Here is a 13591-nt window from a genome sequence, read left to right on the forward strand (position 1 = left end):
AATGCCCCCATTATGCCCCTTATGCAGTATATATGATGCCCCCCACACAGTGTAATGCCCCCATTATGCCCCTTATGCAGTATATATGATGCCCCCACACAGTGTAATGCCCCCATTATGCCCCTTATTCAGTATATATGATGCCCCCACACAGTGTAATGCCCCCATTATGCCCCTTATGCAGTATATATGATGCCTCCACACAGTGTAATTCCCCCATTATGCCCCTTAAGCAGTATATATGATGCCCCCACACAGTGTAATGCCCCCATTATGCCCCTTATGCAGTATATATGATGCCCCCCACACAGTGTAATGCCCCCATTATGCCCCTTATGCAGTATATATGATGCCCCCACACAGTGTAATGCCCCCATTATGCCCCTTATGCAGTATATATGATGCCCCCCACACAGTGTAATGCCCCCATTATGCCCCTTATGCAGTATATATGATGCCCCCACACAGTGTAATGCCCCCATTATGCCCCTTATGCAGTATATATGATGCCCCCACACAGTGTAATGCCCCCATTATGCCCCTTATTCAGTATATATGATGCCCCCACACAGTGTAATGCCTCCATTATGCCCCTTATGCAGTATATATGATGCCCCCCACACAGTGTAATGCCCCCATTATGCCCTTTATGCAGTATATATGATGCCCCCACACAGTGTAATGCCCCCATTATGCCCCTTATGCAGTATATATGATGCCCCCACACAGTGTAATGCCCCCATTATGCCCCTTATGCAGTATATATGATGCCCCCCACACAGTGTAATGCCCCCATTATGCCCTTTATGCAGTATATATGATGCCCCCACACAGTGTAATGCCCCCATTATGCCCCTTATGCAGTATATATGATGCCCCCACACAGTGTAATGCCCCCATTATGCCCCTTATTCAGTATATATGATGCCCCCACACAGTGTAATGCCCCCATTATGCCCCTTATGCAGTATATATGATGCCTCCACACAGTGTAATTCCCCCATTATGCCCCTTAAGCAGTATATATGATGCCCCCACACAGTGTAATGCCCCCATTATGCCCCTTATGCAGTATATATGATGCCCCCCACACAGTGTAATGCCCCCATTATGCCCCTTATGCAGTATATATGATGCCCCCACACAGTGTAATGCCCCCATTATGCCCCTTATGCAGTATATATGATGCCCCCCACACAGTGTAATGCCCCCATTATGCCCCTTATGCAGTATATATGATGCCCCCACACAGTGTAATGCCCCCATTATGCCCCTTATTCAGTATATATGATGCCCCCACACAGTGTAATGCCCCCATTATGCCCCTTATGCAGTATATATGATGCCCCCACAAAGTGTAATGCCTCCATTATGCCCCTTATGCAGTATATATGATGCCCCCCACACAGTGTAATGCCCCCATTATGCCCTTTATGCAGTATATATGATGCCCCCACACAGTGTAATGCCCCCATTATGCCCCTTATGCAGTATATATGATGCCCCCACACAGTGTAATGCCCCCATTATGCCCCTTATTCAGTATATATGATGCCCCCACACAGTGTAATGCCCCCATTATGCCCCTTATGCAGTATATATGATGCCTCCACACAGTGTAATTCCCCCATTATGCCCCTTAAGCAGTATATATGATGCCCCCACACAGTGTAATGCCCCCATTATGCCCCTTATGCAGTATATATGATGCCCCCCACACAGTGTAATGCCCCCATTATGCCCCTTATGCAGTATATATGATGCCCCCACACAGTGTAATGCCCCCATTATGCCCCTTATGCAGTATATATGATGCCCCCCACACAGTGTAATGCCCCCATTATGCCCCTTATGCAGTATATATGATGCCCCCACACAGTGTAATGCCCCCATTATGCCCCTTATTCAGTATATATGATGCCCCCACACAGTGTAATGCCCCCATTATGCCCCTTATGCAGTATATATGATGCCCCCACACAGTGTAATGCCTCCATTATGCCCCTTATGCAGTATATATGATGCCCCCCACACAGTGTAATGCCCCCATTATGCCCTTTATGCAGTATATATGATGCCCCCACACAGTGTAATGCCCCCATTATGCCCCTTATGCAGTATATATGATGCCCCCACACAGTGTAATGCCCCCATTATGCCCCTTATTCAGTATATATGATGCCCCCACACAGTGTAATGCCCCCATTATGCCCCTTATGCAGTATATATGATGCCCCCACACAGTGTAATGCCTCCATTATGCCCCTTATGCAGTATATATGATGCCCCCCACACAGTGTAATGCCCCCATTATGCCCTTTATGCAGTATATATGATGCCCCCACACAGTGTAATGCCCCCATTATGCCCCTTATGCAGTATATATGATGCCCCCACACAGTATAATGCCCCCATTATGCCCCTTATGCAGTATATATGATGCCCCCACACAGTGTAATGCCCCCATTATGCCCCTTATGCAGTATATATGATGCCCCCCACACAGTGTAATGCCCCTGTAAGTAGGTGACCGGATACAACACACAGACAAACCGGAAGTAACCAATATTATAATTATTTCCCTGATAATGGGAATTGTGACCATTATGGCAACAGTGAATAATGCAAAACAGGGTGATTACGAGGTGAAATCTACATTATCAGATATACAATGAATTCTCCGGCTCACTCACTGTAATAGCAGCGTCTTACTAAATGTTACTTTAGTTATTGACAAGGGTGATTTTCCTGACACATATGGTCGACTGCACTGTCTCTTCTGTGAACACAGGCCATAGTGGGGTCTCTACCTTTTCCTGTTAGGCCGTAAGTCCTCCTTACAAAGTCTATCAAGGCTCACTGGGCCGCATTCACTTCAACCGGCTTTCACCTTGTCTTCTGTACTACCCTGGACCAACACCTATACTGACGTCAGTGCTGGAAGTAATGGCCCGGCTCACTCACACCTCCTGATCTTCTCTGCAGGCGTATACTACTGAGCAGAATCTACTCACACATCATTGGCACATCCGTCTCTTATACCAGAAGTAGTAAGAGCTGGGGCTCTGCTTTTGCCTGGTGTAGTCTGGAGTCTGAGTCTTGACAGGTGCAGGTCAGGTTCTCAGGTCTTGACAGGCATAGTCTGGACTCCGGGTCTTGAGCAGTGCAGGTCTGGTTCTCTGGCCTTTGCTGACGTAGTCTAGACTTTGGGACTCGTCTGGTGCCGCCTGGGTTCTGCCGATACAACCAGCTGCCTCGGGCACTTTACCATGGCCGGTACCTCAGATTTTTCCCTGGCACCCTTTTTTTGCTTGGCACTAAATCTGTTCTGACTTTGGAGCTATGGCCTGTATAATAACAGTAAACTGCGTCATCAAGGTCACCTGACCTGGTGAACTATCTAGACTAGTGTTTCCCAAACTCCAGTCTTCGCGGACCCCAACATGCCATGTTTTCAGGTATTCCTTAGTATTTCACAGGTGATGCAAGTATCATCAAGGCATCAGGAATTCTCTCACATGTGTAACACTATGGAAATCCTGAAAACATGACCTGTTGGGGTCCGCGAGGACTGGAGTTTGGGAACCACTGATCTAGAATCTTTCTTCCTGAAACTCTCCCTGTTCCCATTGATTCCTTAGGGTTCTGTCTGGATGGCAGATGGCAGTCTTTTTGTACAAATGCCGCACAGCCCTGAGGATTCGTTCTTCTTATGACACACCTTTATACACCACTTATGCAGTATATATGATGCCCCTAACGCAGTATAAAGTTTCCACAGTATCGCTATACCCCCTTTCACATAGTATAATCTTCTCACAGTATCGCCATTCTCTCCACACAATATAATATTTCCATAGTACCATCATCCCATCACACACAGTATAATGTTCCCACAGTACCGCCATCCCCCTACATAGTATAATGTTCCCACAATAGCAGCTTGCCATACACACAGGATAATGTTTCCACAGGACTGCCATCCCCCTCACAAACAGTACTGTCTTCTCCCATTTTCTAATGTTCCCACAGTACTGCCCCCTACGTGCACAATATGGTACCATCCACCCCACCAAAAACCTCACAGCTAATTAACAAATACTCAGCCTCATTCTTGGTGCAGATACTAATGACCCCAGGATCTATGAGATATTTACCATACGATAGTTGGTTAGGCAGAGTGTATCATCCATAGCGGTAGCCCACTCGATCACTATTATGCCCATGAATTGAGAGGGCTCGTGGGGTTTGGTATTGGTCACCCTCTCCTTCCTAGCATCACAATTTCAGAGATATCCACACTCACATGACGGTGATACCATTGAATAGAATAGTGAATCAAGGAGTCGGAAGCTCCTGATCCACCATTCAGCCTTCTGTTAATCTGAGACTCCGCGCACTGCAGACACAATGATGTCACTGCATCACACCTGTAGTATGGAGCCTCAGTACTCACTGCACAGACTGGAGTAGTTCACCTCGGGAATGGGGTTGGGTGAATAGTGTATGTTTTTTGTTTTTTTTTTACATATCAGGAATTAAGAGAAGAGCTGTTGGGACTCTCATACTGAATGTGTGGCTGGTAGGGGTCATTATACTGAGTAAGGGACTGTGGTGGACTGTAAATGCCTCCATACTGACTTTGGGTCCTTATTTTCTGTGGAAGGTTGTGGTGGGAATAATACTGTGTGAGGTGCTGTGGGATCTGTGGGGGCCATCATACTGTGTGGGAGCCCTCATACTGAGCTACATGGGTACACAGGAGAACAAATTCCTTGTAATTAGTGATCTTTGGTCTAGCTGGTTGCAGTCCTGAATTGATATGGTGTTGTGTATCAGGGAGGAGACATCAGATAGTCCATTCTGAAGGAAAGCAAAGATAAAATGGCAGTGAGAATCTGGGCAGGGAACATAGCGGAGACAAAGAGTAGGGTGAGGTCCTTAGCTCAGGTTTGCTGGACTATTGTGGCATGTGAAAAAGTTATGTACCGCCACATGTAACCGGAGAGTTCCTGACTCTGCATAATGCAGAAGAAGCATTCATAAAGTGTTATGACTGCAATGTGATGTATATACTTCTCATCAAGTTCTTGTTAAGTAAAGGAAAGTTTATTTTTTAACTTCTGGTCTCCCTCATTCATCTCCATATCGTCTGGGCCTGCCAAGTACAACAGCAGCATGCGATCTGCAGAGTTGGGAGATACAGTGAGTACGGAAAGTATTCAGACCCCTTTAAATTTTTCACTCTTTGTTTCATTGCAGCCATTTGGTAAATTCAAAAAAGTTCATTTTTTTTTTCTCATTAATGTACATGAGGTCAAAGGAACTGGCCAAGGAGCTCAGAGACAGAATTGTGGCAAGGCACAGATCTGGTCAAGGTTACAAAAAGAATTTCTGCAGTACTCAGGTTCCTAAGAACACAGTGACCTCCATAATCCTTAAATGGAAGAAGTTTGAGACCACCAGAAGTCTTCCTAGACCTTGCCATCCAGTCAAACTGAGCAATTGTGGGTGAAGAGCCTTCGTAAGAGAGGTAAAGAAGAACTCCAAGATCACTGTGGCTGAGCTTCAGAGAAGCAGTAGCAAGATGGGAGAAAGTTTACTTTGTGGAACTATCCCTGCAGCCCTTCACCAGTCGGGTCTTTATGGCAGAGTGGCCTGAAGGAATCCTCTCCTCAGTGCAAGACATATAAAAGCCAGCGTAGAGTTTGTTAAAAAACACATGAAGGACTCCCAGACTGAGAAATAAGATTCTCCGGTCTGTTGAGATAAAGATAGAATTATCGCCAAAAAGTTCTAAGTGGTATGTGTGGAGAAAATCAGGCACTGCTCATCACCTGCCCAATACAATCCCAACAGTGAAACATGGTGGTGGCAGCATCATGCTATGGGGGTGTTTTTCAGCTGCAGGGACAGGACGACTGGTTGCAATTGAAGGAAACATGAATGCGGCCATGTATAGTGATATCCTGAATAAAAACCTCTTCCAGAGTGCTCTGGACCTTATGACCTAATGACCCTAAGCACACAGCTAAAATAACAAAGGAGTGGCTTCAGAACAACTCTGTGACCTTTCTTGACTGTCCCAGCCAGAGCCCTGACCTAAATGCAATTGAGCATATCTGGAGAGACCTGAAAATGGCTGTCCACCAACGTTCACCATCCAACCTGCGAAACTGGAGAGGATCTGCAAGGAAGAATGGCAGAGGATCCCCAAATCCAGGTGTGAAAAACTTGTTGCATTATTCCCAAGAAGACTCATGGCTGTACTAGCTCAAAAGGGTGCTTCTACTCAATAGTCAGGAAAAGGTCTGAAAACTTATGATCATGTGATATTTCAGCTTTTCTTTTTTAATAAATTTGCAAAAACGTCTACATTTCTGTTTTTTTTCAGTCAAAATGGGGTGCAGAGTACATTAATGAGAAAAAAAATATACTTTTTGGAATTTACCAAATGGCTGCAATGAAAGAGTGAAAAATTCAAAGGGGTCTGAATACTTTCCTTATCCACTGTATGACTGTGCCAAATATATACAGTAACTTGCGAAAGTATTTGGCTCCCTGGAACTTTTCAACCTTTTCCTACATGTCATGCTTCAAACATAAAGATACCAAATGTAAATTTTTGGTGAAGAATCAACAACAAGTGGGACACAATTGTGAAGTTGAACGAAATTTATTGGTTATTTAAATTTTTGTGGAAATACAAAAACCTGAAAAGTGGGGCGTGCAATACTATTCGGCCCCTTTAATTTATTACTTTGTTGCGCCACCTTTTGCTGCGACTACAGCTGCAAGTCGCTTGGGGTATGTCTATCAGTTTTGTACACCGAGAGACTGAAATTCTTGCCTATTCTTCCTTGGCAAACAGCTCGAGCTCAGTGAGGTTTGATGGAGATCGTTTGTGAACAGCAGTTTTCAGCTCTTTCCACAGATTCTCGATTGGATTCAGGTCTGGACTTTGACTTGGCCATTCTAACACCTGGATATGTTTATTTGTGAACTATTCCATTGTAGATTTTGCTTTATGTTTGGGATCATTGACTTGTTGAAAGATAAATCTCCGTCCCAGTCTCAGGTCTTTTGCAGACTCCCAACAGGTTTTATTTAAAGGGGTTGTCCGGGCTTTTCACATAATCTCAGTGCATATCTGGGCTGCAGAATGCTGACAATAAGTAATTTACCTTCTGTGGCTAGTTTGCAAGGTTTTCAAGATATGATCTCTTGCTTCTATGAAAAACGTCCAGGGGGGTGTGTGTTCTGGCATTGAAATGAGAACTGGTCGTTTCCTCCTACTCTACTAAAAACATGCCCTCTATAGCAACAACCCCACCCTCCATAGCAACAAGCCCTCCCCGACCATATGAACAAGCCTATCCCTCCTCACACAGTAACAAATCCTCCCCCTCCAGCAGCCTCAGTGCAGAGAAGCAAAACCACCCAGCTGCTCCTCCCTCAGACACACGCTGAACAGTGATCTATGGAAAGTGAAACTAGTGAGGAGGAAACGACCAGTTCTCATTTCAATGCCAGAACACACCCCCCTGGACGTTTTTCATAGAAGCGAGAGATGATATCTTGGAAACCATGCAGACTAGCCACAGAAGGTAAATTACTTATTGTCAGCATTCTGCAGCCCAGATATGCACAGAGATTATGTGAAAAGACCGGACAACCCCTTTAAGAATGGTCCTGTATTTGGCTCCATCCATCTTTCCATCAATTTTAACCAGCTTCCCTGTCCCTGTAGAAGATGAAGATGTCGACCTCATCATGAAGTAGATATTTCTCCTGTCACGTGTAATGAATATCTCCTGCAGTATTGCTAATGCCGATTCCAGTGTCGGTAAATGAGACGAGAATTAGCGTTATGGAAGATGAGTCTATGAGAAACGTATTCAGCTGCCGACTCCGAGGAAGAAACTGCTTGTTGTCTGTGGCCTAAATATATAGGTTTTATTAGTAGATGTAAAGAAGAAAACGAGATACTGTAAAATAATAAATCTCATATGTTTCCCTTATTGTCTCCAGTAATTGTATTATTACACAGGATTTTTATGATGTTACATCGGCTCATCTTCTTCTCATTCAGGTCTCTACAATATCGGATCCTCTCAGTGAAGATCTTCTACATAAGAGAATTTTCCTGAATAACCCATCAAGGATGGATATGGACAGAGACAAGATGGCCGAGAGGATATTACACCTCACCCTAGAGATCCTCTTCCGGCTTACTGGAGAGGTGAGAGATTCTGATGATGTCACATTACATCATTCTTATCTATGGGAATAACAGATGGACAGAACTGGAGAGGTGAGGACTCTGGAAATGTCTGTAGTGAGATTTATTAATGTGTCTCTCCATAACCAGGATTACACAGTAGTGAAGAAGACCTCTAGTGAGCGCTGTCAGGACCCTGTGTCTGAGGGATGGGGAAGACCCCTGAGCCCAGTCACTGAACCTCCACCTCACCCCCTGATACATGAGGACATCAATGACCAGAAGATCCTAGAACTCACCTACAAGATGATTGAGCTGCTGACTGGAGAGGTGACACTGCTGGGAATGCTAGGACATTATATAGTAACGCTATGAAGGGATCGGGGGATGACGGTATCTTTGTATGTGTCAGGTTCCTATAAGGTGTCAGGATGTCGCTGTCTATTTGTCCATGAAGGAGTGGGAATATTTAGAAGAACACAAAGATCTGTATAAGGACATCATGAAGGAGGTTCCCCAACCCTTCGCATCTCCAGGTAATTGACAGGACTAAATGCACATGGAATATAATAATCTGTATGTAAAGAATAAATTCAGTCCTTGTATGTTTTTCCTCCAGTTCTATCCACTAAGACAACACCAGAGAGATGTCCCCATCCTCTTCTTCCACAGGACTGTACACAAGAAGATTCCAATGTTCTTCAGGATCATCAGGTAGATGGAGAGAAGGTGTCATGAGATTTCCCCTATGATGTGTAGATGGCTGTGAAGGTCTTGTGCTCAGTCTTGTTTTATCCACCAGTATTATATGTTTTATACTTGTGTAATGAGAACGGTGGAGATGGCAGGATTAGAGCTGATCTTAGATGTGACTTCTCCATCTGTCTGTGACTTTTACAATATTTGTTTCAGGGTGAAGATCTGACCCATATTAATACTACAGAGACATATGTGATGGGTGATGAGCGGTGTAAAGAGGAGACTCCTACATATGACTACCCAGGTGAGTAGTAACTAGAATATTTCAATGTTTGGATTATGATCGCCGAATTTGCAATATTCGCCAATTAATTTGTCGAATATTTGCTGATTCCAGATAAAGGAATCGCATGGAAAACGCATTCACAACACCTTATAACGACCCCAAACACTGCCAAAACACATCAAATAAGGGACAGACACCAGGAAAGTGGCCCCAATTCACTCACAGTACAGATTTTAGCATGACACTGCAGCAATCAGCCAGGCATGAGGTATCGGGGTCTGGAACAGCATTTACAGCTTTCAATTGATCGTCACAGTAAGACTCGGTGGGTGAGGGATCGATGTAGGGCCTCTTTGCTGGAAGCCCTGACACCACAAGCAACACCTCTACCTGCTTTCATGCTGAGCCACACTCAGGTGGCACAAATATCAGTTTTGTAGACTACCATTGTCAGAAAAATTTAAGGATAGTAACACGGATAGTTGGGTCCAAGGAGGTGGAGGCCTGACGGTGTCGGAGGCCTATTGCTACATGCAACACGCATGAAGGTGACCTAACCTGGAGTGTTCAGATTTCAAAAAATTATTGGCAGACACCACCAAAGTGGCATTAATTTCACCACAGTAGAAGTAGTATAATCGGGACCGACAGTTCTTCCACTACACCCAATGCAGCAGATGGACACCCAACAAGGAGTGTTCACATTTAAAGAAATGAGGGCCTTACACCACAGAAGTGGCATCCGTTTCACCACAGTAGAAATAGTATAATAGGGACCCAAAAGGTTTTCCACTACAGCCAATACAGCAGATGGACGCTCAACAAGGAGTGTTCACATTTCCAAAAATTATTGGCAGACACCACCAAAGTGGCATCAATTTCACCACAGTAGAAATAATATAATAGGGACTGACAGGTCTTCCACTACACCCAATCCAGCAGATGGACACCCAACCAGAAGTGTTCACATTTTAAAAAATAAGGGCCTGACACCACCGAAGTGGATTGGAACCGAGACATCTTCCACTACAGGTAACCCAGCAGATGTAGACCGACCATGACTGTTCACATTTCCACAAATTTGTGTTAATATCAGCAGCCACAGCAGGCACAGAAGCCAGACTAAAGATATCACAGAGTGCAGATACGTGACATTATTATTATTAATAATAATAATAATTTTATTTCTATAGCGCCCACATATTCCACAGCACTTTACATTTCAGAGGGGACTTGTACAGACGATCGACATTACAACATAACAATAATCACATAGATCATAACAGATACCAAAAGGAATGAGGGCCCTGCTCGCAAGCTTACAATCTATGAGGAAAAAGGTAGACACGAAAGGTGGGTGGTAACAATTGCCCTGATTGTTCGGACCAGCCATAATGTTAAATGTGTAACAGTACAGACACAGAGGGCTAATGGATGCATAAAACATGTGGGAACATGATGCGGGGAACCTGGTTATGGTAAAACTTTTGAATGTGCCACACAGGGATAGTTAGGTTAATGTGTTGAGGCGGTAGGCCAGTCTGAATAAATGCGTTTTCAGGGCACGCTTAAAATTGTAGGGATTGGAGACTAATTGTATTGACCTGGGAAGTGCATTCCAAAGAATTGGTGCAGCATGTGGATAGTCTTGGAAACGGGAGTGGGAGGTTCTGATTATTGAGGATGCTAACCTCTGGTCATCAGCAGAATGGAGGGTTCGGGTAGGGTGGTAGACCGAAACGAGGGAGGAGATGTAGGGTGGTGCTGAAACATGGAGTGCTTTGTGGGTGAGGGTAATAAGTTTGTACTGGATTCTGGAGTGGATGGGTAGCCAGTGTAATGACTGGCACAAGGTAGAGGCATCGGTGTAACGATTGATGAGGAATATGACCCTGACTGCAGCATTCAAGACAGATTGGAGGGGAGAGAGTTTAGTAAGAGGGATACCGATTAGAAGAGAGTTACAATAGTCCAGACGAGAATGAATAAGAGAAACAGTAAGAGTTTTTGCAGAGTCAATAGTAAGAAAAGGTCGAATTCTAGAAATGTTTTTGAGGTGCAGATAACGAGCGAGCCAGTGATTGGATGTTGGGGGCAAAGGAAAGCTCGGAGTCAAGTATGACCCAAGACAGCGGGCATGTTGCTGGGGAGTAATAGTGGAACCACACACGGATGTCAGGAGAAGAAGTGTAAAATTGGGTGTCATTAGCATAGAGATTTTACTGGAAACCAAATCTACTGATTGTTTGACCAATAGGGGCAGTGTATAAAGAGAAGAGGGGGGGACTAGGACTGATCCTTGAGGAACCCCCTCAGTAAGGGGAAGATGAGAGGAGGAGGAACCAGCAAAAGATACAGTAAAGGAGCGATCAGAGAGATAGGAGGAGAACCAGGAGAGAACGGTGTCCTTGATGCCGATGGAGCGGAGCATAGTAGAGATCCAAGAGAATTAGCATGGAGTAGTGATCATTAGATTTAACTGCTAGTAGATCATTAGATACTTTAGTGAGGGCAGTTTCAGTAGAGTGTAAAGAGCTGAAACCAGATTGGAGAGGGTCGAGAAGAGAGTTATCAGGGAGATAGTGGATCAGACGGGTGTGGACCAGGCTAGAGAAGAAGAGAAGATTAGAGACAGGTCTATAGTTAGCGGCACAGTTTTGGTCGAGGGATAGTTTTTTAAGTAGTGGATGTATGATGGCATGCTTAAATGAGGAGGGAAAGATACCAGAAGAGAGAGAGGTTAAATATTTTAGTTAGGTGAGTGGTGACAGCAGGGGAAAGGGACCGGAGGAGATGTGACGGAAATGGGTCACTGGTGCAAGTGGTTGGGCGAGAAGATGCAAGGAGCCTGCTTACTTCTTCTGTAACTGGTTCAAAATCAGAGAGTGAGCTAGATGCAGTGGGGGAGGAAGGAAAATGCATGGTATGAGGTGATTGGGAGATAATTTCCTGTAAGATAAAGTCAATTTTTTCTTTGAAGTAATTGGCCAGATCGTCAGCTCGAAGCTCTGTGGTTGGGGCCTGCACTCTGGGGTTGAGCAGGGAATGAAAAGTGTCAGAGACGTTTCAGGTTATTGGACAGTGGGGTGATAAGAGTGTTGAAATAGGATTGTTTGGAGAGGTGAAGGGCAGTGTTGTATATTCCAAGCATAAACTTATAATGGATGAAATCTTCGTGTAGATTGGATTTTCTCCACAGACGTTCGGCGCACCTGGAGCACCACTGCAGGAAATGTGTTTGCAGGGTGTGCCAGGGTTGTCGGCGTCTGTATCGTGTTCTATGTATAGGAGGTGCAAATTCATCCAGGGCACTTTGAAGTGTTTCATTTTAATGCTTCAGTGCAGAATCAGGACATGAGAGGGAGGAGATAGGGGCCAATGAAGACTGCAAGTTCTTCATAAGTTTCTGGGTGTTAATGACCTGTATGTTTCTATAAGTATGGACAGTGGGGGTGACCTGAGCGGCCTGGCAGTTCTTGACAGAGAATGATAGGAGGTTGTGGTCAGAGAGCGGGAGAGGGGAGTTTGCGAAATCATCCACTGCACAAAGCTGAGAGAAGACCAAGTCGAGGGAGTTTCTGTCTTCATGCGTGGGGGAGTTAGTATGCTGCGACAGGCCAAACGACGAGGTTAGAGATAAAAGGTGAGTAGCAGATGGAGAGCGGGGAAGAGCAATGGGGATGTTGAAATTGCCCATGATGAGGGTAGGGATGTCACAGGAGAGAAAATGTGGAAGCCAAGTGGCAAAATGATTCAGGAATTGATGGGAGGGGGGGTGGAAAGGATGAGACATCACTGCCACTCGCACGGAGAAGGGGGTGTAGAGTCTGACGGCATGGACCTCAAAAGAAGGGAAGACAAGTGAGAGTACTTGAGGGATTACCTGAAAGGTACATATTGGTGATAGGAGCAGACCAACGCCTCCACCTGCTTTACTGTCTGATCTTGGGATATGAGAGAAGTGTAGTCCACCATATGAAAGAGCAGAAGCAGCGGTAGTGTCTGACTGCTCTATCCAGGTTTCAGTAAGAGCCAGAAGGTTAAGAGAATTTGAAAGGAAGAAGTCATGGATGAAGGAGAGTTTATTACACACTGAGCGAGAATTCCATAGGGCACAATTAAAAGAGACAGAAGGCATGCAGGGAATATTAATAAAATTAGAAGGGTATCTGAGTGTAGCAGTTGGGGGATTTGACTTTCTATAACATGGGGGACCAGGGTTGGGAGCAATGTCTCCTGCGACTAGGAGAAGGAGGATAGAAAGAGTGAGCAGATGGTTAAGTGATTTGTGAGAGCGTCTCTGATGTTGAATGGTGGGACTGACTGGATCTGTGCAATTTAGCAATATGAAAAGAGCATGAGTGCTATACATAGGAGAGGAAAGG

At 44.8% G+C, this 13591-nt stretch overlaps 1 protein-coding gene across 10 annotated transcripts in view; it reads left to right on the forward strand.

Moving 5' to 3' along the window:
* The window catches only part of LOC141047087 (uncharacterized), a 503667-nt gene that overhangs the window by 465242 nt on the left and 24834 nt on the right, over positions 1 to 13591 (forward strand). For all 10 annotated transcript variants that reach the window (XM_073542037.1, XM_073542039.1, XM_073542036.1 and 7 more), the window contains 5 exons: positions 8093 to 8242; positions 8372 to 8551; positions 8634 to 8757; positions 8841 to 8935; positions 9134 to 9224. In XM_073542037.1, coding sequence (XP_073398138.1) covers positions 8093 to 8242; positions 8372 to 8551; positions 8634 to 8757; positions 8841 to 8935; positions 9134 to 9224 — 640 coding nt within the window. The remainder of the gene's footprint in view (positions 1 to 8092; positions 8243 to 8371; positions 8552 to 8633; positions 8758 to 8840; positions 8936 to 9133; positions 9225 to 13591) is intronic.

The sequence above is a fragment of the Dendrobates tinctorius genome, unplaced genomic scaffold, assembly GCF_039654945.1.
Source record: "Dendrobates tinctorius isolate UK_male_01 unplaced genomic scaffold, ASM3965494v1 ptg000126l, whole genome shotgun sequence".
Classification (NCBI taxonomy): Eukaryota; Metazoa; Chordata; class Amphibia; order Anura; family Dendrobatidae; genus Dendrobates; species Dendrobates tinctorius.